Below are 27099 nucleotides of genomic sequence, written 5' to 3' on the forward strand. Positions count from 1 at the left end.
CTTGTATTTTCAGAAAAAGAAGGGGAGCATTCAATTCCAAACAGCTGCTTTACCTGGAGAAATACCGACCTAAGATGCGATTACGCTTCAGAGATACCAATGGGCATTGCTGCGTTCAGTAGAAAGAAATGTATACGAAGGCTGACTTGATCGTGGCATTTAGAGGGAACTCTTGGTACCTGGAAATGTGAATCTGGAATCTTAACTGTGTCATCAAAGTAGTGATGGATTCAGTACTCCTCAACCACTCCTAATGATTGGAAAAAAAACAAACAAAAAAGAAATCCCTCTATAACGTGAATAAAATGTTTAAGAAAAGAAAAAGAGAAAGAAAAAAAAGGATTAATTTAGTGAAGGATGATTTTGCTCCTGGTGTTGGAGTTTGAATTTCTGCCAGGATTGAATTATTTCAAAATCTCCTGTCTTTTTAAACTTTCTCAAAATAGGTCTCTAAGGAAAACCAGCAGAACATTAGCCTCTGCAGAACCATCTGTTTGGGGAGCACACTCTTCCATTATGCTTGGCACATAGATCTCCCTTTTGTGGATTTCTTTCTTTCTTGGGGGCGGGGGGGGGAAGCACGGTGTATTTTTCCCTTCTTCTCACTTTGTTCTATCCCTCTTTTTTCCCCTGATACAAGTTGTAGGTGAAATAGGAGAGGCCCATGTTGCTATAGATGTGTGTGCAGTCTGGCAGCCTTAAGCCCACCTGGGCACTTTTAGGAAAAAAACAAAACAAAAAAACACCAAAAAAAAAAAGAAAAAAAAAAAAAGGCAGTGGCGTATATAGTATATGATCCGGGTGTTTTTTAGTCTTTACTGATGATGGGGTATTCATGTTAGTTTCTTTTCTTGAAAACCCTATTCAACATTAGGCAAAGTAGCCAGGAGCCTTTTTTGTTTTGATAAATTTGTGGGGAAATGGCATTTTAAGAGGAGTCTCTCAAAGAACTTAGCTGAGAGTCAAATTCATCTCTTTTCCAACCAATGAAGCTAAGTGGATGTCCCAGAGATTGTTGTTTTCGAAAGGGGAGTACTCCAGGCCGTCACTAAAGATATGTCCAGGCTGAGCATTAGCACACTTTCTACACCTTGTAGAATTGTGGGCTGTAGCATTACTCTGATTTTCTGTCTGATGATGTCAGAGAATGCTGTTAGTGTAAAGTTTTTATTTTAGGACTTATTTGTACTCTGAATTTTCAGGAACAGTCAAAGGAGTAGCAGCAAAGACACAGTATTTTAGACTTGAGAAATGCCTGTAATGGGTATTTCCCAAACTGCCCCCTATATGTACAGTTCAGTTTAACCACTGATTGCCTTGTTATTTTCTTACTAGGTCCTTTGTGAGATTAAAAAAAATTTTTTTTTGCTGGTTCAAAACCAACAATGCCTAGTGAGTATGTGTCCACAGGCCATAATAGGGTAGAAGAGAGACATAGAGCAGCTCATTGTGTAGCAAAGGGACTGTGTGGCTAGTGCAGTGGTGTAGTATCATTTCTGCAGATTCTTTGCTGGGTTCAATGTACTGATCTAGAAAAGCTGTTTTGCTGCTCCTTTGCATTTGTGACCAGGCTGCATTGACAAAGCAAGTTGGAGGATACCATCAGGGGCTCTTGCACTCTCCAGCTGAATATTACATAATTAATAGCGCTCTGCTTCTAAGGATTTGAATAAAATCTTACGGTCATCTTGTCCTGTTGGAATTTGCTGTGCAGAGCCATAAACTTTCCATTTCGTTAGGATCAGCTAGGCCAGTAGGAATGGACCGGGACCTTGTTTCACACTGATGATACCTCAGATGTTGGCTGGCTATGTGAACTGCCTATTTCCTATGCCGAATTGTTTTGATTTTTAAATAAATGAAAATCTGTAGATTCTCTTCTCCCCCATCCCAGAAAACAAAACAAAATAATGCTTTTTGAAATTGTTTCTAGGATTTTAAAGTGAAAAATGATGGTACTATCCAAAATTCTTTATTTCAGAACCTGACAGTAGATTCCTTTAACATAGGCTCAAGATCAAAACAGCATACCCTCTAAGCTCAGATAGACTGTTGACTCCAAGGGTTTTGATCAATACCAGAACAAACCTTTTTCCTTTGACATACTCTGAGTTTTGTTGTTTGGATGGAGGGAAGGAGGGAGGGGGAGAGAGAGAGAGGGAGAGTGAGCGTGTGAGAGAGAGTGTGTGTGTGTGTGAGAGAGAGTGAGCGAGCAGTATCCACCAGTAACAGTGCCTGCCTGAGTTAGGAAAATTACATTCCTGGTTCTGTATTAGGAGAAGGGTATATAAAGCAACATGAAACATCAGCCCTCATTTTGTTTTAAGTTACAGACTAATGTTAATTGTTCTCAGAACTGGATTTTCTTCAAAATTAAACATTTTTTTTCTTTTGGATTTAATGAAGTATTGCTAGCTGAAGCCAGTTTGACATGGTGAGAGATGTCAGACTGATGAAAGGTGTGCAGCCTGATTTAAAACCAAACCCTGAGCCCTTTTAAAGAACAATAAAACATATTTTACATGCTCTTTGTCTGTGCATTTGTTCTCCACCCTCAGGTTGAGTTTCATTTATGTCTCCTTAGAAAACTTGGTATTCTCAAGGCCTGTTTTGGATCCCACTGATAATTACTTCGGAGGTGAAATAATTAGAGGTTGGGAAGTTCGAAGATTTCATGCCTCCCATGTGTTCAGTAAGGGCAGACTTAGCAGTAGTTGGGATACACCTGGTTCATTTTCTGGTTCAGTTCTTGGACACAACACTGCAGGAATTAAGCATCTTGTCTCTTTTCAAAGGATGTGTTTATACCACAGGTATTTTTTTTTAATTATTTTATTTTATTTTTGGCTGCGTTGGGTCTTCGTTGCTGCACGTGGGCTCTCTCTGGTTGTGTCGAGCAGGGGCTACTCCGTTGCGGTGCGTGGGCTTCTCATTGCAGTGGCTTCTCGTTGCAGAGCATGGGCTCTAGGTGTGCAGGCTTTGGTAGTTGTGGCACGCAGGCTCAGTAGTTGTGGCTCGCAGGCTCTAGAGTGCAGGCTCGGTTGTGGCACACGGGCTTAGTTGCTCCGCGGTACATGGGATCTTCCCGGACCAGGGATCGAACCTGTGTCCCCTGCATTGGCAGGCAGATTCTTAACCACTGTGCCACCAGGGAAGTCCTATGCCATAGGGTTATTTATTTATTTATTTATTTACTTACAGCTGCGTTGGGTCTTCGTTGCTGCACACGGGCTTTCTCTAGTTGCGGCGAGCGGGGGCTTCTCATTGCGGAGCAGGGGTTCTAGGCACGTGGGCTTCAGTAGTTGCGGCGGGCGGGCTCAGTAGTTGTGGCTCGTGGGCTCTAGGGCGCAGGCTCAGTAGTTGTGGCACACAGGCTTAGTTGCTCCGCGGCATGTGGGATCTTCCCGGACCGGGGCACGAACCCGTGTCCCCTGCGTCGGCAGGCGGACTCCCAGCCACTGCGCCACCAGGGAAGCCCACCATAGGGTTTTGATGAAGCACTGAAACTTTACTTGAACACTTTGAAGAACAGTGAGAAAGGAGGAAGTTTATATATCGGATCTGGGGGTGGGAAATTTCCCTTTAAACCATGGGTAAAACATCATCCATCCAGATAACACATTCATGTGGTGAGGTACAAAGAATGAAAAGGTAAGACACTGATCCCACTTTGGAGGACCTCAGTCCCGAAGAGGAGCCAGATATGTAGACTCTTAAACAGAGTGAGTGGTTACAGAACTATGTGACTTATAATTCACTGATCCTCTCACCTCATGTTCTTCATTATGCAGCTTAGATTCTGTGGTCCAGTGTTAGAGTTACTATTGGCTACATAGTAAACTCCTTTGCCCCAACTCTTGCTTCATTATACTTGTCTGGCTGAACTCCAGTTTTGGTTAAGTTCAGTATGCCGCCTTCTCTGCACTTACGCAACTGAACTTGCTGGAACAGTTTATGTGTTTTTTTTGGGTTTTTTTTGGCGGTACGCGGGCCCCTCACTGTTGCCTCTCCCGTTGCGGCTCCGGACGCGCAGGCTCAGCGGCCATGGCTCACGGGCCTTGTTGCTCCACGGCATGTGGGATCTTCCCGGACCGGGGCACGAACCCGTGTCCCCTGCATCAGCAGGCGGACTCTCAACCACTGTGCCACCAGGGAAGCCCAGTTTCTGTGTTTAAAGTTATGATCTCAAGTAGACCTTAGTACCATCTGACAGTCCTACTGTGTTTCTCTATCCCATTTACTCTTTTGGTCCCCTTGAAAACTCTTATATTTTAACATCTTTCTCATCCTCACTCTGCACTTAAGACTTTAAAAAAAAAAACCTTAGAAAATAGAAACAAGGAAATTCCACAGGCTTCTACCATCACATCTTTGTTGGAAGTACTTTGAAGTCACTTTTTTTAAAAATTTATTTTTGGCTGAGTTGGGTCTTTGCTGCTCGCTGGCGTTCTCCAGTTGAGGCGAACGGGGCCTACTCTTCGTTGTGGTGCGCGGGCTTCTCATTGCGATGGCTTCTCATTGCGGAGCACGGGCTCTAGGCACGTGGGCTTCAGTAGTTGTGGCACACGGGCTCATTAGTTGTGGCACATGGTCTTGGTTGCTCTGTGGCATGTGGGATCTTCCCGGACCAGGGCTCGAACCTGTGTCCCCTGTGTTGGCAGGTGGATTCTTAACCACTTCGCCACCAGGGAAGCCCCTGAATCAGTTTCTTAATAACCAGTAGGGCCTTAACTAGAAGGGATTATACGAATACCATGTTAAGTGCTGTGATTATAGCACCTATAGGAAGAGTGATGATTTACTTGGTATTTGAGCACCTGCCACATACTACACACTATTCTAAGCACTTAGGATATGGTGGCAAATAAGACAGATGTTGCCCTTACAGGGTTTAAATTCTAGTGGAGAAGATAGAGACTAAATAGGTACACATAAGTAATAAACTTTCAGATAGTGGTTCATACTGTGAAGCTAGGAAGAAAGTAAAATAGGTAAGGGGCTAGTGACGGGTTATGTGTGGAGTTAGGTGGGATGGTCAGGGAAGATCTCTGAGGAAGGTGAAGGAGGCTACTATGTGCAAATGCTATGTGAAGGCAGTGGAAGCACTTTCCAAGCAGTGTAGGTGAAATCTATATTTTGGCTGCGCCCCGCAGCATGTGGGATCTTAGTTCTCCCACCAGGGAGCGAACCCTCTCCCCCTGCAGTGGAAGCGTGGAGTTTTAACCACTGGACTGCCAGGGAAGTCCCATGAAGGTGAAATTCAGGCAGAGGCCAAATTGTCTGGATTTTGGGAGGCTGGGAACATTGGAGTCATATTGTAGAGGGTATTGCATATCATAACAAGAAATTTAAAAGTTTATTTACTGTTTTCAATCGAGGAAACATCAGACTCAACTATGTGGTTTATTCAAAGTGTCCATGTCCAGGCATCACTAAGGTCATTATGAATCAGTCTTGAGTTGGGAATCTATTCTGGGCAATGGGGAGCCTCTGGAGGTTGGTAAACAAAGAATTGCACAGTCAGATCTATGCTTAAAAAGCTTATTCAAGAAATCCTTAAATTAGAGGCCATACCTTTTACATAAACTCTGACTGATTTATACTATGCATGCAATAAATGACAGTTGAATGAATGAGAATGTATTGAACAGAGTAGAAGCTGAGAGACCATTTATGTGTAGTAGGTTGATGATGGCTTGCAGTAGGCCAGGAGAGGTGTTTTTAGTGTTGGGGCCTCTGTCTCCTTTGCTAATTTGGGGTTGGGGCAGTCAGGAAGATGGAGGAACAAGGAGATATTACTAGCCAATTTCTGCTGAGTATGACTGGACTTAGAATTTCACTTGCATTATCTCATTTAATCTTCATAGGCTTCTGCTCTTTGCTCACTGCTTGACTGTACTGCTATAGTAGAATGGCGAGATGTTTATGTTCAGCATGTTGCTGTGGGTTTTTGTACTCAGTGAGTCCCTATTAATTGAGCTGCGTCTTTATGTTAAATGTTGGGGGCGGGGGAGAGAGGAGCACATGTGTCTGTGTACAGCAGTTCTGTCTAGCCAGTGGCTTCAACTTGTGCAAACTGTGTGTAATGGGCCCCACCACTAACAAACCAGGACATTTGAGCAGAGTGGTTTATAGTTTATAATTGGCTTCCTATTACTGTTGGCTGATTCTCCTGCACAGAGAGTATTACTCCAGGATTGGTATTTAAGAAATTTTCAAATTGATTTTATCTTCAGTGCATTAATGCGTGGCCTAAATTCTTGCAGAGCCATTAGATAACCAGCCTGGACATGCTTTAGCAATTGTAACTGGATCTGAGCTGGCAGTGCTACAGCTTTTATTCAGCATAGATAAATCACTTTTCTGAAAACTTTTCTGCTTAAGCCCTGTGACTTATTTTTTAGGACACCTCAAGTTTAGGCCCCTTGAAATTGGAATATATTCCCCAAATCATGCTAAGACACACAAACAGGAATTTGTTAACACAAGTAGAGTTAATCTCTATCTTCCTGTCAGAACAGAACACAAATATTCAAGGAATGGTGTGGAAATCAGCCTAATTTTCAAGCGTGCACAATTGTAATGCCTTTTAAAATCCGGAAATATGAAATGTGACTCCAGTAATGAAAATGCTATAAACGTAACTGAGTACATGGAAAACTGGAGGATGTTCTGCAATTTCATGAGGATTAGCATAGGTAAATGTTTTTCGTGAAACATTTTTTTCAGCTGTAGAAGTGCAGAACAGATCACAGCTGCATGAAAATACCAATCATCTTCTAATGCTTTTATGCAAATGATTATATTTGACTTTCACTTAGAGTTGCCATTAACACCTGGAACCCTAAGATTGATAACAGGTAAAATTTTAATGAATACATAAATTAGAGATTTGAATCATGTTTAGATTAATTTATAGCACCTTTATTCATTACTGCAAATCCTCTTGAAATCTAAAAATCACAGGATGAGACAGAAAATAGAGAAGAGGAGACAGCCTTTGAACTTAACAATTTTTTTTAGTGGTGAAAAAGGATGACTTGGAAATACTAAACCCTGCAAGTGTTTTTTTCTGCCCTTTGCAATAATTTGCCCAGATGCTAGGCCTGCGTATCCTGCAGAAGACTTTTATTTTCTCATGCCATGCGATAACACTGGTCTTTTTTTCTTTTTTTAATGATTTTTCTTCCTATGCACACCCCTTGCTTTAAAAATTTTTTTTTTAAAAAATGAAAGTCAAAATTGTCTTGTTGTAGACGTTTTGGGAAATACAGAGAATGTGAAGAAAAAAAACCCTCATTGTCCTGACATCCAGGGACAACCATTATTATAGCGTATGTCTTTTCCCCTCCTTACCCACATGTATAATTGTATTTATATAATTATGTATCTTCCTTTTCCACTTACAAAGCCAAAATAGTATTTACAATTTATTGAAAGTTTGCCATGTGCCAGGCACTGTGCTTCATGTTTTAAGTGTATTATCTATTGAGTGGTAGATAATATTACCTTCATTTTACAGATTAGGACATAGAAGCTCAGAAAGGGTAAGTACCTTGCCCAGTATCACACATTTAGTAAGTGGCAGAGCTAGAATTCTAACCTGAAATGTCTAACTCAGAAACCCTGATTATATCACTGTGCTATACTCCCCTTGCATTCAGTAAGTGGAAGCTGTTACTATTAACTGAAGCCAAGTTGTCCCCTGAGGGCACTGTTTTCTCTGCAACCTCAAAAAACAGAAGCTACTCATTCTCCCATGACCCATGTACTACAAAGGCCAGTGGGAGATGAGGGGTCGGCTCTCTTTGGCCACATCCAGACCATTGTTCTTCTGCCCTTGGGTAATACCAGCTTGAGACAGTTATGTTCAAGCTGTTACAACCACTACCCCTCATTGTTGCTCTCCTCTGCTGCCCTCCCCATCACTCAATGCATGGAGTTCCTTGGGCCTTGAAGGCCCACCCTTGTCATTCTCCCGTCCTTGGCAGGTTCAGTGCCTCCTCCAGCCGCTCGGCATCGAAGGCCTTTACTACCTTAAATCCAATGGCCCATTCCCATAGGAGTGAGACTGTTGCCTCTGATGTAGTCAGGAGGTTGAACAATGTCTGGGGGGAAATCAATTGTGTGTACATGTGTATGTGTGTATATCTACACATGTACATATATACATATACACATGTTTACTATACATTTTACTGTATAAAGGATGTGTAACATACAATTTTTAATTAATTAATTTTTGGCTGTGTTGGGTCTTCGTTTCTGTGCGAGGGCTTTCTCTAGTTGAGGCAAGTGGGGGCCACTCCTCATCGCGGTGTGTGGGCCTCTCACTATCGCGGCCTCTCTTGTTGCGGAGCACAGGCTCCAGACGCGCAGGCTCAGTAATTGTGGCTCACGGGGCTAGTTGCTCTGCGGCATGTGGGATCTTCCCAGACCAGGGCTCGAACCCGTGTCCCCTGCATTGGCAGGCAGATTCTCAACCACTGCGCCACCAGGGAAGCCCGACAATTTTAAAGTAATAAAATATGCATTACTCTTTATTGTAAATTCCATATAGCCAATTAATTCTCACAGAATGCTTTTGTTGATTTTTGCCAAACTGTTATATCCTAGCCAACCTATGGTTGCAATTGACAAACCCACCATAAATGATGGTCGATATTTTCCCTTTTGTTAAAGACACAAAAGTAAAACAGTGAAGACTTAAGTTAGAACTTCACTCATTCATCAATGATGTGACTTCTTTGTGGAACTGGAAAATAGTTTCTGAATGCTGGAGGACTATTTCTTCAATTTTTTTGGTGCTGCTTACAATGTAATGGCTACAGACAGGATGCACTTTTAAGTTTAATATGCATTCCTAACATTTTCTCCATTAATTTCTTTTTTTAAAAATTTATTTACTTGTTTATTTTTATTTTTGGCTGCATGGGTCTTCGTTGCTGTGCATGGGCTTTGTCTAGTTGCCACGAGAGGGGGCCGCTCTTCCTTGCGGTGTGCGGGTTTCTCATTGTGGTGGCTTCTCCTGTCGCAGAGCACGGGCTCTAGGCGCACGGGCTTCAGCAGTTGTGGCACGTGGGCTCAGTAGTTGCAGCTCACAGGCTCTAGAGCGCAGGCTCAGTAGTTGTGGTGCACGGGCTAAGTTGCTCCGCGGCATGTGGGATCTTCCCAGACCAGGGCTCGAACCCGTGTCCCCTGCATTGGCAGGTGGATTCTTAACCACTGTGCCACCAGGGAAGCCCTCCATTAATTTCTTAAATGTACACAATCATCAAAACAATGAAACAAGCTCTGATCTGTAGCGTTTTCCAATTTCCATGGTATAAATACTCCTGCCATGAACAATTTCAAGCTACCAGTAGACATCACTGAACATAGATTTGGGAAGAGACGTGCAGTGGCACACCATTATAATATTTCCATCAAACAGATACCATAGATAATAGTAAACTGTAGTAAAATAATTAGAAAGTGATGAGTTTTAAAAATTGATGACCTTTGTTTTTAAATATAGTTTAATTATGTTTGTACAACTTAATTTTTAAAAATTTATTTTATTGAGGATAGTTGATTTACAATGTTGTGCTAATTTCTACTGTACAGCAAAGTAATTCAGTTGTACATATATACTTTTTCATATTCTCTTCCATTACTGTTTATCACAGGATATGGAATATAGTTCCTTGTACTATACAGTAGGACCTTGTTGTTTACAACTTAATTTTTTTTTTAAGTTAGTTTTTTTTTTTTTAAAGTCTTGAATTTGTTAGAGTATTGCTTCTGTTTTATGTTTTGGTTGTTTGGCCACGAGGCATGTGGGATTAGCTCCCTGACCAGGGATCAAACCTACACTCCTGCATTGGAAGGCGAAGTCTTAACCACTGGACCACCAGGGAGGTCCCCACAACTTAATTTTTTAATAATGGCTGTATTTAACAACCAGCTTACAAAATTCCTGAAATTTAACAATCACTTGGTATGAGCAACCCCGGCACAGCACTGTGTATAGTTGCCTCTGCACCTACTCTCTGCCCCAGCCCATCATCCATCTTTCTCACTTTTTCACTTGCAGCATGTATGCTTACCCTTTGATTCATTTTCTATTCACTCCTCAACCCACTATAACCTGACTTTTGTCCTTTACATGACAGACCCTATGCTAGTAAGTAAAGGCTCCTTTACCCCCACTGGCCCCCTGAATTCCAGTTTTCCCCAAAGCTCTGTCTTAGGTGGTCTGCTTTTCTCTTCCTACATATTTTGCTTTGGTGATCTCATCCAAACCCCTGACATTAAGTGCACTGATGGCTCCTAAATCTATAATTACAACCCACATTTCTCTCTGGAGCTCCAGATCCATTTGTCCAACAGTCTACAGGACATCTCACTTGCTTCTCTCACGGTGGTTCAAACTAAGCATTTCAAAAAATGTATTCATTGTTTCTCCAGCTTTCAACCTCCATCCCCCAAATCTGACTTTGCCCCTCTTTTTCCTGCCTCAATAAATGGAGATCCCTTATTTAAGTTGTCCAAGCAAGACACCTTGGCATCAGGCTTGATTCCTCTCTTCTTCATCACCCTGGTAACAAATCCAGATTTACTCAATCATTCATTCATTCATCCATCCATCGAAACTTTCAGCAAATATTTATTAGAACGGCTGCATAGTATATTGTGTAAGAACACTAGAGCTTGGAGTCAGCCTGCCAAACATGAAATACTGGCTCTGCCATTTACCTAGCTTTGTAACCTTTGGAAATTGACTTGACTATGCTGTGTTTCAGTTTTCTTAAATATAAAGTGGAAATAATAATAGAATCTTCCTCACAGGGAGTTGAGAGGTTGAAATGGGTTGCTCTGAGGAAAGGACTTAAAACACAGCCTGACACAGAGTAACTGCTCAAGAAATGTTAGCTGTTGTATTTACTGAGCTACATAATTATGCCAGGACATCATCCTAAATAAGTGGGAGTGTATTAGTTTCCCAGGACTGTTGTAACAAAGCACCACAGACCAGGTGGCTTAAACAAGAGATATTTATTGTCTCAGAGTTCTGGAGGTTATAAGACCAAAGTCAGGGTGTCAGCAGGGCCACTGTCCCTCTGAAACCTGTAGGAGAATCTTTCTTTGCCTTTTCCTAGCTTCGGGTGGCTTTCTGGCAACCTCTGACACTCCCCGACTTGCACCTGCATCACTCCAATCTCTGCCTTCATCATCACATGGAGTTCTCCCTGTGTGCCTCTATCTTTACATGACTGTCTTCTTATAAGAATACCAGTCATATTGATTAGGGGTTCATCCTACTACAGTATGACCTCATTCATCTTAACTAATTACATCTGCATCGACCCTATTTCCAAAGAAGGTCACATTCTGAAGTATTGGGGGGGTTAGGATTTCAGCATATCTATTTTGCGGGGGGGCACAATCTAATTCATAACAGGCAGGAACTATGACATAGGGATCATATCTTATCCCTGACCTTCTTAACTCCTCTCCCTACAGCCACTGTTTTAGTTCATTCTGTCTTGTAACTCTTCCTAACTAGACCCTAGTCTGGCCCCACCATCAACAATTCTTCATGTGACTGTCAGAGTTATCCTTCCAAAACATAAAGTTCATCACGTTGCCTCCTTCTGAAGCTCTCTGAGCTTTCAGGTAAAGGTTTAGCACAAAAGAACTTTCTTGCTCCAGCTCCTTCCTGCTTCCCTACACTGAACCTCACAGCACAGACCAAAAAACTCTGTAGTTCCCCAATTGTATCATTTTCTTTTGCAACTCTGGATGCATGCCATTCTTCTGCTTTGCATAAACTTACCCTCACGTTTCTTCACTTGCTTGGGGAAGATGCCCCTGACATGCTCCCAACCCCTCTTCTGAGCATCTTTGGTACCCTGTACACACCCTAAACATGGGTCTTACTGAATTTATTGTTTTTCTTGTGCTTTGTTGACAAGACAGAATGCCCTTGAGGGCTGAGACTGTTTTTGTTTCCCCTATTGTTAGACATTTGTGTCATTTTCAATTTTTTCACTATTGTAAATAATACTGTGATAAATATCTTTATGTTTAAATAGTTTTTCCAATTTAAAATTATTTCCTCAGGCACAACTCAACAGCAAAAAAGACAAACAACCCAATTTTATAAAAGGACAAAAGATCTGAATCGACATTTTTCCAAAGAAGATATACAAATGGCCAATAAACACAAGAAAAGATGCTCAATGTAATTAGTCATTAGGAGAATGTAAATCAAAACACACACAATGAGATATGACTTCAAACCCACTAGGATGGCCATAACAACAAAAAAATAGTGTTAAGAGAATGTGAAGATGGAGAAATTGGAAGATTGCTGGTAAGAATGTAAAATGGTGCAGCCACTGTAGAAAATGGTTTGGAAATGGTTTGGTTTGGTGACACCTCAAAAGTTAAACTTAGAATTAACATATAACCCTTTGGGACTTGCCTGGTGGCCCAGTGGTTAAGGCTCTGCGCTTCCACTGCAGGGGGCACAGGTTCGATTCCTGGTTGGGAACTAGATACTGCCTGCCATGCAGCGCGACCAAAAAAAAAAAAAACAACCATTCTTAAGAATTACCATATGACCCAGCAATTCCAATCTTAGATATATATATATATACCTGAAAGAATTGAAAATATGTGTTCAAACAAAAATTTGTACACAAATGTCCATAGCAGCACTATTCACAATAACCAAAAGATGGAAATGATCCAAATGTCCATTAATGGGTGAATGGATAAACAAAATGTGGTATAGCTGTACAGTGAAATATTACTCAACCATAAAAAGGTATGAAGTACTGATACATACTACAATGTGGGTGAACCTCAAAAAACATCATGTTCAGTAAAAAGAAGCCAGATACAAAAAGTTATATAGTATATGATTCCATTTATATGAAATATCCAGAATAGATAAATCCATAGAGACAGAAAGTAGATTGATGGTGTCAGGGGTGGAGGGGAGAATGGGAATTAATGGTCTAATGAGTATGGGTTTAATTTTGGGATGATGAAAATGTTTTGGAACCAGATAGGGTGGTAATTGCACAACATTGTGACTGTACTAAATGTCACTGAATTGTACACTTTAAAATGTTTAATTTCGGGACTTCCTTGGTGGCACAGTGGTTAAGAATCCGCCTACCAATGCAGGGGACACAGGTTCGAGCCCTGGTCCAGGAAGATCCCACATGCCGCGGAGCAATGAAGCCCATGCACCACAACTACTGAGCCTGCACTCTAGAGCCAGCGAACCACAACTACTGAGCCCGCAACAAGAGAAGCTGCTGCAGTGAGAAGCCCGCACACCACAACAAAGAGTAACCCCCGCTTGACACAACTAGAGAAAGCCCACGTGCAACAATGAAGACCCAACAAGGCAAAAATAAATAAATAAAGAAAATAAGAAAAGTTCAATTTCATGTTATGTGAATTTTACCTAAAAAAATTAAAACAAAGAAGGAATACTGTACTGATACATGTTACAATATGGATGAACCTTGAAAACAATATTTTGAGTGAACGAAGCCAGATACAGAAGGTCACATATCATATGATTCCATTTATATTAAATATTCAGAATAGATAAATTCATAGATAGAGAAAGCAGATTAGTGGTTGTCAGAGGTTGGGGCAGAGGGGAATGAGGGGTGACTTGAATGGATATGAGGTTTCCTTTTGGAGTGATGAAATATCTTGGAGCTAGTTAGTGGTGATGTTTGCACAACAACATTGTGAATGTACTAAATGCTACCGAATTGCATACTTAAAAATGGTTAAAATGGTAAATTTTATATTATGTGTATTTTACCACCATAAAAGTATATTTCCCTAGGAAAGATTTTCTGAATGACATCAGAGTCAAAGGATGTGGTATTTTGCTGAATTTCTGTTGAGAAGCAGTCACTCATTGCCCTCTCACCAGCAATGTTTGCGAGAGTCTGTACTGTGTCCTCACTAGACTTTGGTATTGTGTTAAAAAGCAAAAAACTTCATTAATTTGACATAACACTGTTCCTCTTCAGGGAAGTTCCTCGTGCTTCAAACTATAAGGCTAAATTGAGTAGGAAGAGTTGTTTAGGAACCTAGCCAAATAAATGAATTTTAGAGCTGGGAGAGACCTAGAGCATCTAGATCATTGAATCTCATCCTCATCAGACCAATATTAATAACAACCTTACTATCCTGAAATAAAATTTGTAGATAACCTACCTAAAGTTTATATAATGTAGTGCTTCAGACAATATGATTTTTGGAGTAATCATTCTGGGTTCAAATTCCTGCTCTGCTGCTTATTAGCTGTGTGAACTGGGGTACTATCTTGTGCTTCAGTTTTTTCATCTATAAAATGGGGCCAATGACAGTGTCTACCTCATAAGATTGTTCGAGGACTAAATTAGTGTAGATATATATGTATATATATGTATATTAAAATTTATTTATTTGTTTATTTTTGGCTGCGTTGGGTCTTTGTTGCTGCACGCGGGCTTTCTCTAGTTGTGGTGAGCAGGGGCTGCTCTTTTTATTTATTTATTTATTTTTGCTGTGTTGAGTCTTCGTTTCTGTGCGAGGGCTTTCTCTAGTTGTGGCAAGCGGGGGCCACTCTTCATCGCGGTGCGCGGGCCTCTCACTATCGCGGCCTCTCTTGTTGTGGAGCACAGGCTCCAGACGCGCAGGCTCAGTAGTTGTGGCTCACGGGCCTAGTTGCTCCGCGGCATGTAGGATCTTCCTAGACCAGGGCTCAAACCCGTGTCCCCTGCATTAGCAGGCAGATTCTCAACCACTGTGCCACCAGGGAAGCCCGAGTGGGTTGCTCTTCGTTGTGGTGCATGGGCTTCTTATTGCAGTGGCTTCTCTTGTTGTGGAGCATGAGCTCTAGGTGCACGGGCTTCAGTAGTTGGGGAACGTGGGCTCAGTAGTTGCAGCACGCGGGCTCAGTAGTTGCGGCTCGCAGGCTCTACAGCACAGGCTCAGTAGTTGTGGGTGGTGCACGGGCTTAGTTGCTCTGTGGCATTTGGGATCTTCCTGGGCCAGAGCTCGAACCTGTGTCCCCTGCATTGGCAGGCAGATTCTTAACTACTGTGCCACCAGGGAAGCCCTATATATATTCTTAGGATTACAATTTCCTACCCATAAAAAAAAAAGAAATAAAAGAAAGTAATGTACAATAAAATGTATTTTAAATTTGTAAATACTTAGGCGTGATTACCCTAGAAGTGACTGCAATAGATGTTTGCATCTACACATAGAATCACCCTGGAGGCCACGGCTATAAATGTAGGCTGATGGCTATGTGTTGCACTTCAAAAACTATGAGTATTGCTATTGGTGACAAGCTCTTCCAAAAGCAATTCTCTATACAAATCAAATCCCTTGATTTTCATTTGAGTTGCACTCCTGGGAAGTATTTTTAAAAACCATGCTTGTATGTAAAATGGATATAGATTCTAGGCTCAGATATTTTTATAGGTTTTTCATCTTTATAAATGTGCAGTGGGGCATTTGAAAGTGGATCACGGGACCATTCTGTATTATGTGGGATATCCTACATTTTCCAGATGTCTAGAACCCCTGGCCCCTTCCTCTAAATGTCATCATTCTGTAATGGATATTTCCTCACTGAGAATCACTGAAGCTATTCCAACCATCTCCTTTTCCAGACCAGGTTACTGGGGCTTAGAGAGGGAATTTAAAATAGATGTGTATTACTTTGACTGCTTGTTCACCCCATCCACACCTTCAGCCATGTGATCATGGTGGGAGATGTCTTGATAGTAAGCAGGACTCCACCTCGGCCACGTTTATCCACTTTATTCTTTTCTTTGCCTATACACCATCTTTTTTCCCTAACCTTCTCTCTCCTTCCCTAACACCCAACCCGTTAGCAAGTCCTATTGGTGTGCCTTCAATATGTGCCTTCTACTGGTGCCCTGCTACAACCTATCCTCATAGCAGCCAAAGGAGCTTTTGAAAAAAAATCACATCAAGCCAGTCCTCTGCTTCAACTGCCCCAGAGGCTTCCCAAGACACTGGGAATAAAATTCAACTTCCTCTCCCTGCGCTGCAAGGCCCTACATGGTCTGGCCTCATCTCCTTCCATTCTCCTGACTATGCTCCAGCCACCTGGCCTCACAGACCTGCCCCAGGGTCTTTACACATGCTGTTCCCTCTAACTTCTCTTCTGCCAGATCTTTGGAGAGCTGACCCCTTATCCTTCATGTCTATTCAAATGTCACCATCTTAGAAACCATCCTTGGCCACCTTATCTAAGATAACCCCATGCTCCGTCACTCTCTATCCCCTTTCTCTCAGTTTTGCTCTTTGAAGCACTTACCATGATTTGAAGTGGGAGTGTTTATTTGTTGGCTCATTTATTGCCTGCCGCCTCACTAGATTGTAAGCTCCACTGGGACAGAGACTCCATTAGTCTCATTCTCTGAGGGATCCTGGGGCCTAGCACAGTGTCTGTAAGTGCTGATAAGTAATTTTTTTTTTTGCGGTACACAGGCCTCTCATTGTTGTGGCCTCTCCCGTTGCAGAGCACAGGCTCCGGACGTGCAGGCTCAGCGGCCATGGCTCACAGTCCCAGCCGCTCTGCAGCATGTGGGATCTTCCTGGACCAGGGCACGAACCTGTGTCTCCTGCATCGGCAGGCGGACTCCCAACCACTGCGCCACCAGGGAAGCCCTGATCAGTAATTTTTGAATAAGTGAACAAAGGCCTAACACACAACTCAGAACGGACCAATCAGAATCCTTCTCCATGAATTTTGCAACTTGACTCAGAGAGAAGTTCCTTTTTTTTTTTTTTTTTTTTTTTGATACCTGGGCCTTAGAATATAAAGCTCAGAGAGCACTGGCTGCTGAATGTTCTGCCTTTCAGGCCAAAGAACTGGAGAGAGAGAAGAATGATGTAAGCATATGGAGAGCCAGAGAAAAGAGAGAGAGAAAGCCGAAGAGAGTATATTTGCAGCAGTGGCTGGTGGGCATCAGATGTCCCTGGGATCCAGTTGCTAACCTGGTCTCTGTGTGTGTGTGGATGTGCCCACGTGTATGTCCTGTTTGTAAAAATCAGTTTCATTGAGGCATAATTTACATGCTGCAAAAATCACTGATTTTAAGTACGCAATTTGATGAACTTTAATGCTGTATACAGTCGTGTAATTACCACCACAATCAAGATATAGAACATTTCCTTCAACCCAAAAAGCATAACCTATGGAACTTGAGTTCCACATGATACTCCATGATTCTTTTTGTAAAAAACAACTTTGGGGCTTCCCTGGTGGCGCAGTGGTTGAGAGTCTGCCTGCCGATGCAGGGGACACGCGTTCGTGCCCCGGTCCGGGAGGATCCCACATGCCGCGGAGCGACTGGGCCCGTGAGCCATGGCCACTGAGCCTGTGCATCCGGAGCCTGGGTCCGCAACGGGAGAGGCCACAACAAGGAGAGGCCACAACAGTGAGAGGCCCGCGTACCGCAAAAAAACCAAAAAAAAACAGCTTTGTTGAGGTTTTATATACAATAAGCTGCACATATTTGAAGTGTATAATTTGATAAGTTTTGACATATGTATACACCCATGAAACCATCACTGTAATCAAGATAGTGAACATCTCCATCACCCCTGAAAGTTTCCTCCTGCTTCTTTGTAATCCTTCCCGCTCATCCCCCTTTACCCCAACCCGAGCAACCACTAATCTGCTTTGTGTCACTATAGATCAGCCTGCATTTTCTAGAGATTTTTATAAATGAAATCATGCACTCCTTTTTGGTCAGGCTTTTTTCATTCAGCAAATTTTTTTTTAGATTCATCCATGTTGTTGCAAGTATCAGTAGTTAATTCTTTTTTATTGCTGAGTAGTATTCCGTTGGATTGATATGCCACAATTTGTTGGACATTTGGGTTGTTGCCAGTTTGGGATTATTACAAATAAAGTTGCTATGAACATTCGTGTACAGGTCTTCATATGGACATTATATTTCTTTTTCTCTTGGGCAAATACCTAGGAGTGGAATGGCTGGATCCTGTTACCCTTACGTTATTCTTTTTTTTTTTTTTTTAAACTTGGACGCGTTTGCAAAGTGTCCATTAACAGCATTTTAATTTTTTAAATTTTATTTTTTTGGCCACGCATCTTGCGGATCTTAGCTCCCCGACCAGGGATCGAACCCGGGCCCCCAGCAGTGGAAGCGCAGAGTGCTAACCAATGGACCGCCAGGGAATTCCCTCCCTTATGTTATTCTTAATAATATGTTTCACTTTTTGGCTGAAACTAATCAATTTAGGATCGGTCAAGGCCCCTCATCAGGATGGGGACTCAGTTCCCTCCCTCTCAAGGGTCTCAGAGCTGCCTCTGGTCCTATGTGAGCCGTGGTGCAGTGGCAGGCTGAGGGGCACCTTATCTTCCTGAGCACGTCTCGATGGAGAAGCGATGCTGGCTTACATAAGCACGCTGACCTCTTGCCTCTTGCCAGAATCAAAAATCATGAAATCTTTTGCAAGCGTGCTGCCTCCGGACTGGAATATTAAGTGCCAGTGGAGTTGTCTGGCTTAACAGTCTGGTCAAAATATGTCTGCGGATGGACAGGGTCAGTGATTGACTCCGTGGAAGGAGAACCTTAGATGAAAAGACAGTCTGAAGAACAGGGAGCCATAGGGATGAGCTGAGAATGAGGCTTATGCATTCAGAGCAGCTTAGAGACAGCGTCACGTGGGCAGCATGCTTTCACATTTGAGTGTATTTCTGAAAAAGGAATGCATTCAGATGGTTCAAAATTCAAGAGCTAGGGTAGGTACACAGCACTGTGAAAAGTCTTTCTCTTACCCATATCCCCACTTCCTCTTCCTGGAGGCAACCACAGCTCCTCCCACCCCAGTTCCTTGTTTATCCTTCCAGAGATTTGCATACACTAAAATTTGCATATACCAGTACATATGTGTATATCTTGTGTGTGTAGCACTTTTATACAGTGCTAGCAGGCTAAGCATATCGTTGTACACTTTGATTTTTTTCACTTTACACATCTTAGAGCTTGTCTGCAATACAGTGGAAAGAGCCTGCTCATTTTTTTAACAATATATTTACATAGAATACCATTATGCTGATTTAACCCGTTGAGGCAGCATTTGACCACTGGTGTTGGTATGACAACGGATGACAGGGTGAATAATTTTAGTTTGCACAGTAAATAATGTCAAAGTTACAGGTGGATTCTCTTGGCCTGCTGGACTGTGATATCATCTCAGTGAAAGGAGACTGAGGGGAAAGTAACATTTCTAAGCACTTGATATGCCAAAGGGTTCATAAAGCAGTGGGTCTTTAACTTTGGTGTCTTGCAGAATTACCAGGGGAGCTAATTAAAAGTGAGGTTAAGCAGGCTTCTCCATCCTCCACTGCCCCAGAAATTCTGATTCATTGGAGCCAGTGGAGGGCGGGGGCGGAGCACAGGTTCCCATAAAGGTGGTCCTCAGACTCAGCTTTGAGGAGAACCAAGCTCTGTGGAGGGAAAAGAGCTTTCCACTGAAGGAGTTACTAAAGAGTTCATTAATTCAAATTATTAAAATAATTTCATTCCCATATTTTTAAGCCTGAGAAGAATTCATGAACAAGAAAATGATTTTTTCAAATGGTTCAGAAGGCTATGCAGTCTCCCCAGCCCTGTCTCCCAGTTCTGTCTTCTTAGAGACAACAGTTTCTTGCCAGTCATTATTTTGCAAGGACATAAAGTCCCTACCACACTGCAGGGAGCACCACTGTGACTGAGAAAGTACGCCTTGCTCCTAGTTAGAGGCAGTGCAATGGGCTGAGAAGAGCAACAAACTTGGATTTGGGAGTCCTGGGTCAAATGTCTTAAATATCAGCGACTTGGGCTTCCCTGGTGGCGCAGTGGTTAAGAATCTGCCTGCCAATGCAGGGGACACGGGTTCAAGCCCTGGTCCAGGAAGATCCCACATGCCGTGAAGCAACTAAGACCGTGCACCACAACTACTGAACCTGCGCTCTAGAGCCTGCGGGCCACAACTACTGAGCCCAAGTGCCACAACTACTGAAGCCTGCGTGCCTAGAGCCCATACTCTGCAACAAGAGAAGCCACCACAATGAGAAGCCCGTGCACCACAACGAAGAGTAGTCCCCACTCGCTGCAACTAGAGAAAGCCCACACGCAGCAACGAAAACCCAACACACACACACACACACAAGTCAGCAGCTCCCTGTGGCACCGAGCTCAGGATTTTACATGCATTATCTCAGTTAATCTTACAATGACCCATTTTACAGAGAGCAAAACTGAAGCCGAGAGGTTTCATTATTGCCTGGGGTGGGAGTGGGGGTCTCACACAGCTAAGGTAATGAAACTAGAATTTTGAATTCAGGTCTAAAACCCTTGCTCGGAAACACTCTGTCTGGAGGACCAAACTCTTGGTCACTGGGCATTTGGGGAAAAGCTCTTCGCCACCCTTACTTCTCCGGCCTCCATAACATGCTTGATGGAAACCACACATTCGTTGTCTTTCCCACCTTGGGAGCTCTGTGAGGACGTGTCTGCATCTTGTTTTTCACTGTAGATGCAACACCTGCCATCTGGGCATACAGTAGGCACCCAAAAAAGGACTGCTGTGATGGGGTTTGGGGAAAATCCAGGAAGGGTGAATTCCCATAACTGTTGCAATTCTTCAGCCCACTAATTTATTTTAGAATTGTTTTAATTTTTAATAAGTGTTTCCCAATTATAGACTGATGTGTGCTCAATACAGATCAGAAGATAATTTTTAAAAATCTAAATATACATAATTACATCACCAGGAAAACCCCCCTTTTTTTTATACAGCAGGTTCTTATTAGTCATCAATTTTATACACACCAGTGTATACATGTCAATCCCAATCTCCCAATTCATCACACCACCCCCCCACCACCCCGCGGCTTTCCCACTTTGGTGTCCATACGTTTGTCCTCTACATCTGTGTCTCAATTTCTGCCCTGCAAACCGGTTCATCTGTACCATTTTTCTAGGTTCCACATACATGCATTAATATACAATATTTGTTTTTCTCTTTCTGATTTACTTCACTCTGTATGAGTCTCTAGATCCATCCACGTCTCAACAAATGACCCAATTTCATTCCTTTTTATGACTGAGTAATATTCCATTGTATGTATGTACCACATCTTCTTTATCCATTCATCTGTCGATGGGCATTTAGGTTGCTTCCATGACCTGGCTATTGTCAATAGTGCTGCAATGAATATTGGGGTACATGTGTCTTTTTGAATTATGGTTTTCTCCGGGTATATGCCCAGTAGTGGATTGCTGGATCATATGGTAATTCTATTTCTAGTTTTTTAAGGAACCTCCATACTATTCTCCATAGTGGCTGTATCAATTTACATTCCCACCAACAGTGCAAGAGGGCTCCCTTTTCTCCATCCCCTCTCCAGCATTTGTTGTTTGTAGATTTTCTGATGATGCCCATTCTAACTGGTGTGAGGTGATACCTCATTGTAGTTTTGATTTGCATTTCTCTAATAATTAGTGATGTTGAGCAGCTTTTCATGTGCTTCTTGGCCATCTGTATGTCTTCTTCAGAAAAATGTCTATTTAGGTCTTCTGCCCATTTTTGGATTTTTTTCTGCCCATTTTTGACCTTTCTCTCATCTTGTCTGCCTACTATACACACACACACACACACACACACACACATATATAATATATTATGTATAACATATATATATTATGTATATATATAAAATGTAGGCAGGCATGATCATTACATATAATATATGATATAATGTACCCATATAAAATGTGTGTATTGATGTATATATATCCCTGTCCATCTCGCTCCCATTTCCCCCTGTTAAACAGGCTGAATAATCTCTACTTATAGGGCTCCAAGGAGGTCCTGGGGGAATTTTTGCTAGCACAGTGCCAGGCACACACTGATTTGCTTTTTCTACATGAAAGTAAAAAGATGGCAGTATTTCAGGGAATTAGGGGGGCTGGACCTGTCTTGTGTTTTACCACAGAAGCCTCCAGCCCTACCTATTACTCTGCAGTGCTGATGCAGGGTCACCAGCAGCCTCCTGGTTACAGCAGGATCCTCAGGAGCCCTCACTCCGGGAAAGACACTGTTTCCAAAGGACTCACATGTCCGATCCCTGTGGCCTTTCCAATTCTCACTGTAGACAAACGTCGTGACCTCCTGTTTGTCTATAGTCTCCCTTGCTTTTGGTTAATGTGGGTCAGTCCTCTGGAGATAGAACACTTCTGGGGCGCTCACAGACTTTGGCTTCTACTTTTGCAAAGTAGACTCAGCCTGAACACCTGCCAGCTTCCCCAGCAGATTTACTGTCCTTTCTCTCAGCTCCAGGAGCATCCCCAGCTGTGGAGCTGCAGTAGATTACATTTCTGTTTAAACCATTCACTGCCCATCCTGGGGGAGGGTTATACTACATCTCTGCCCTACTGAATTCAGGAGTGGCCATAAGATTTGATTTGGTCAATAAAATGTGGGTGTCAATGGCCATGTCACTTCTAAGCAGATGTTTTCAGCTAGCTTGTGGTCTGCTATCTTTTTCTTTTCTCTCTACCATGAATCCAGCAATGTCCCTGAGAGGGGCTGTTCCTTCAGCCTGGAGTGACAGTAATACAGAGTAGGGACAAGCTGACCTATGATGACATGTAACATGAGTGAGAAATAATTATTTGTCAGAGAAAAAACCACCTGTCTCTGAGATCTTGAGATCATTTGTTACTATAGCATAATCTAGCCCATCCTGCATCTCTGTTACAGTGGCCTTGGGCATGTTACTTGACTTCTTTGAGCTTGAGTAGCCTCATCTGTAAAATGGGGATAATTGTGCTTACTTCAATTACAGGGTTTTTTTGGGGGGATTTTCATAAACAATGGATTGAAAGCACTTAGCCTAGTTCCTGGAACTCAGTAGCTGCCTGTGAAATGCTAGGTGAATCTCAACCTGATTGGCAGTTGGAGAGAGGCCAGACACAGACTGACGAAGGGAGGCCTTCCATTAAAAAGCTGGATAAACACCGGTGTCCACAGTAGCACTATTCACAATCTCTAAAAGGTGAAAACAAGCCAAATGTCCATCAGTGGATGAATGGATAAACAAAATGTGGTGTAGACATACAATGGAATATTATTTGGCCCAAAAAAAGAAGGACATTCTGACACATGCCGCAACATGGATGAACCTTGAAGACATTATGCTAAGTGAAATAAGCCAGACACAAAAGGACAAATAATATAGGATTCTCCTTATATGAGGTGCCTTGAGTAGTCAAATTCATAGAGACAGAAAGTAAAGTGGAGGTTGCCAAGGGTTGGTTGGAGTGGGGATGGGGAGATTTAATGGGTATAGAGTTTGAGTTTGGGAAGATGAAAGTTCTGGAGATGGAAGGTGGTGGTGATAGCTGCACACAGTGTGAATGTACTTAATGCCACTTACCTGTACACTTAAAAATGGTTAAAACGGTAAACTCTATGTGGTGTATATTTTATCACAATTTTATTTATTTTTAAAAATTGGATCATTTGTCTTTTTATTATTGAGTTGTAGAGTTCCTTATATATTCTACTACAAGTCCCTTATCAGATATATGATTTGCAAATACCTTCTCCCATTCTGTGTACTGTCTTTTCTACCTGAACTCTTTTTTTCAATCAATATTTTTTTAATTGAAGTATAGTTGATTTACAATGTTGCATTAATTTCTGCTGTACAGCAGAGTGATTCAGTTATACATATATATACATTCTTTTTAAAATATTCTTTTCCATTGTGGTTTATCACAGGATATTGAATATAGTTCCCTGTGCTATACAGTAGGACCTTGTTGTTTATCCATTCTATAAATAAAAGCTTACATCTGCTAACCCCAACTTCCCACTCCATCTCTCCCCCACACCCCTCCCCCTTGGCAACCACCAGTCTGTTCTCTATGTCTCTGATTCTGTTTCTGTTTCATAGATAGTTTCATTTGTGTCATATTTTAGATTCCACATATAAGTATTTTATCACAATTTTTAAAAGCTGGATGAAGCTTCCTTTTCCTTTAAAAAAAAAAACCCCTTCGGGCTTCCCTGGTGGCGCAGTGGTTGAGAGTCTGCCTGCCTATGCAGGGGACACGGGTTCGTGCCCTGGTCTGGGAAGATCCCACATGCCGCGGAGCGGCTGGGCCCGTCAGCCATGGCCGCTGAGCCTGCGCGTCCGGAGCCTGTGCTCCGCAGCGGGAGAGGCCACAACAGTGAGAGGCCCGCGTACCGCAAACCAAACAAAACAAAAAAACAAACAAAAAAACCCTTCATTCCTTTTTTTACTCTGCTTTATGTTGGGCCGACCTCATTTGGAGTCCTTTCTTGTTCTGGACCACAAATTTTTATCTTTTCCTTTATTATTCTTTTTATTACACACATCACACATGGTCATTATTAAAAAAATTAAAATGCAGATAAGCAGAAAGAAAAGAAATGTACCCATGTACTCACCCTGCAGTAATAACCACTGTTTACGGTTTGATATATCTCATTCCAAACATTTTTCTAAGCACTTATACATATAATTATACATACATCTATATACCTTTATACAAACTTCATTTAAACATAAAATCAGGTCATATTATATATACTGATATAAAATCCTGTTTTTTTCCCTACAAAATAATAAATAACATGAACAGTTTTCCACATTAACAAGTATAGATCTGCACTGTAAGTTTTTTTTTTTTTTTTTTTTTTTTTGCGGTACGCGGGCCTCTCACTACTGTGGCCTCTCCCGTTGCGGAGCACAGGCTCCGGACGCGCAGGCTCAGTGGCCATGGCTCACGGGCCCAGCCGCTCCGCGGCATGTGGGATCTTCCCAGACCGGGGCACGAACCCGTGTCCCCTGCATCAGCAGGTGGACTCTCAACCACTGCACCACCAAGGAAGCCCTGCACTGTAATTTTAAAGGGCTTCACAGACACCACCTGTATATATGGAAGTAACATCTTTATTTAACCAACTCCCCATCGATTGACATTTAGGTTGTTTTCATTTTTTCTTGTTGTTGTTATTATAAGCAAGCTTGTGGCAAATATAATAATAATGGTACATTTTTCCTATGTACCAGGTTCTGTGCTAAACTCTTCACAAACATTATTTAATTTAATCCTCACAAGAATCCTATAAAGTAATACAGTTATAATCTCTGTTTTATAGGTGAGGAAACTGCAATTCACAAAGCTTGTTTGTCAACATCATCCAGCAAGTGACTGACAACACTGGGATTTGAATGGAGCTCTGCCTGGTACTACAGCCCATCCTCTTTCCTTTAAATTGTGCTGTGTCCCAACTCCTGAAATAGGGCTCCTTAAATTCCCTTTCCTGCAGCCACAGAGTGGGAGGGATTTGTGGGCAAGGGGCCTGGAAGGTCCCTCATATAACTCTTTTGAAACCTAAATACCAAGTCTTCCCTGGGGAATGTCCAGGAGGTCTGAGATCTGGGTCATCTCTGTAAGAGAGTAGGCCCAGCACTATCTGATGTCACGTGCTCTTGACCTGCAGGTTTGCCTGTTTGTCAGCTCAGCCCCAAGAGAAGCACACTGGGCCCACAAAGCTTTCTTTCCAGCTGAGGCTTAGAGGTTGCCAGTCCAACCTGGAGTCTTGTGCTTCTTTGCCAAACAACGCAGGTGCCCTGGTGGGTCCAGGCCCATGGCTTTGTTGAGTACACTTCCCTGGGAGCAGCAGCCACTAAGAAGTGATTCTCTGTCCACTACCCAGTTGGGCAACTGCTCGTCTCAGTACAGAACCTGCTTCCCCCGCTTATATCTTTTAAAAAGCATGTTGTTAGGTTCATACAAATTTAGAATTGTTGTATCTTCCTGGTAAATTGGACTTTTATCATTATGAAATGACCACCCCTCTCCATTATGAGATGTTTTGGGCTTTAAAGTCTGTTTTATTCTGTAACGAATCTAGCCATGTCAGCTTTCTTTTGTTTAGTATTTGTATAACATGGTTTTTCTACCTTTCCACTGTCAACCTTTTTTGTATATTTATTCTTTAGGTATATTTCTTATAGACAATATATAGTTGGATTTTTATTATCTACTCTGTCAATCTTTGCCTTTCAAATGAAATATTTATTTTTTAAACCTGAAGATAATCTTACCATTATTTACAGTCAATATTCATTTTTACTTGGGATCATTTTTTGTCTGCCTGTAATAAAACATTTAGAATGTCTTTAGTGTATTTGATCTTCTAGTGGCAAACTGTTTCAGTTTTGTTTGTCTGAAAATGTCACCTTTATGGTTGGTTTTCTCCTCAGTGCCTAACATGTTGGAAGAAAACAAATGTCAATTCAGAATTCTACACCCAGCAAAAATATCCTTCAAGAATGAAGACAAAATAAAGACATATCATCATTCCACTGAACTCTTAGTTCTTTCCACCTGCTCTTCCCTACCAATCCCAAGAATTTGGGCAGAGAGCACAAAGATATTGAGCTTGTCTAAGACTCATCTTCTCTTTACTTCATCTCATATCCTGATTTCCCGTTAAGTCCTGTAAACTCTATTACAATCGAACCACTTCTTACTTCCTCCACTTCTACCACCTTAGCTTAAACTACTGCCATCTCTCACCCAAACTGTAGCAATAGCTTCCTAATTGGTCTCTCTGCTTCCTCTCTTACCACCCACATGATGTTGACACAACATCCTTTTATAATGCAAAGGAGATATTGTTATTTTCTGCTCAGAACCCTCCGATGTCTTCCCATCACATTTAGCATCAAATTCAAACTCTGTGCATAGTGTCCATGATGTGGCTTCTCCCTACCTCTCTCACTTCATTTCCTACCACACTCCTTGTTCACTGAGCTCCAGCCACACTGGACTCCTGCTGTTCCTCACTCATGCCCAGTTTGCTTCTAACTCAGGATCCTCCCAGGTGCTCCTGCTTCTGCCTGGAGTGTTCCCCCCAGAGGGAGCCCGCCTCCCTCCCTCACTTCATTCCCACCTCTGCTCAAATGTTAACTCATCAGCGAGGGTTTCCCTGAAC

The 27099-nt window shown here is 42.2% G+C and overlaps 1 protein-coding gene and 1 pseudogene across 3 annotated transcripts in view; both read left to right on the forward strand.

The window, feature by feature from the left end:
• PTP4A2 (protein tyrosine phosphatase 4A2) overlaps positions 1 to 2528 on the forward strand; it is a 39260-nt gene extending 36732 nt beyond the window's left edge. For both annotated transcript variants that reach the window (XM_081217468.1, XM_081217467.1), the window contains one exon: positions 14 to 2528. In XM_081217468.1, coding sequence (XP_081073594.1) covers positions 14 to 122 — 109 coding nt within the window. In that variant the 3' untranslated portion in view covers positions 123 to 2528. The remainder of the gene's footprint in view (positions 1 to 13) is intronic.
• LOC308605436 (methylosome protein WDR77-like) overlaps positions 1 to 27099 on the forward strand; it is a 524245-nt pseudogene that overhangs the window by 87214 nt on the left and 409932 nt on the right. The window lies entirely within an intron of this gene.

Source organism: Mesoplodon bidens, assembly GCF_964165515.1.
Source record: "Mesoplodon bidens genome assembly, chromosome: 2".
Classification (NCBI taxonomy): Eukaryota; Metazoa; Chordata; class Mammalia; order Artiodactyla; family Ziphiidae; genus Mesoplodon; species Mesoplodon bidens.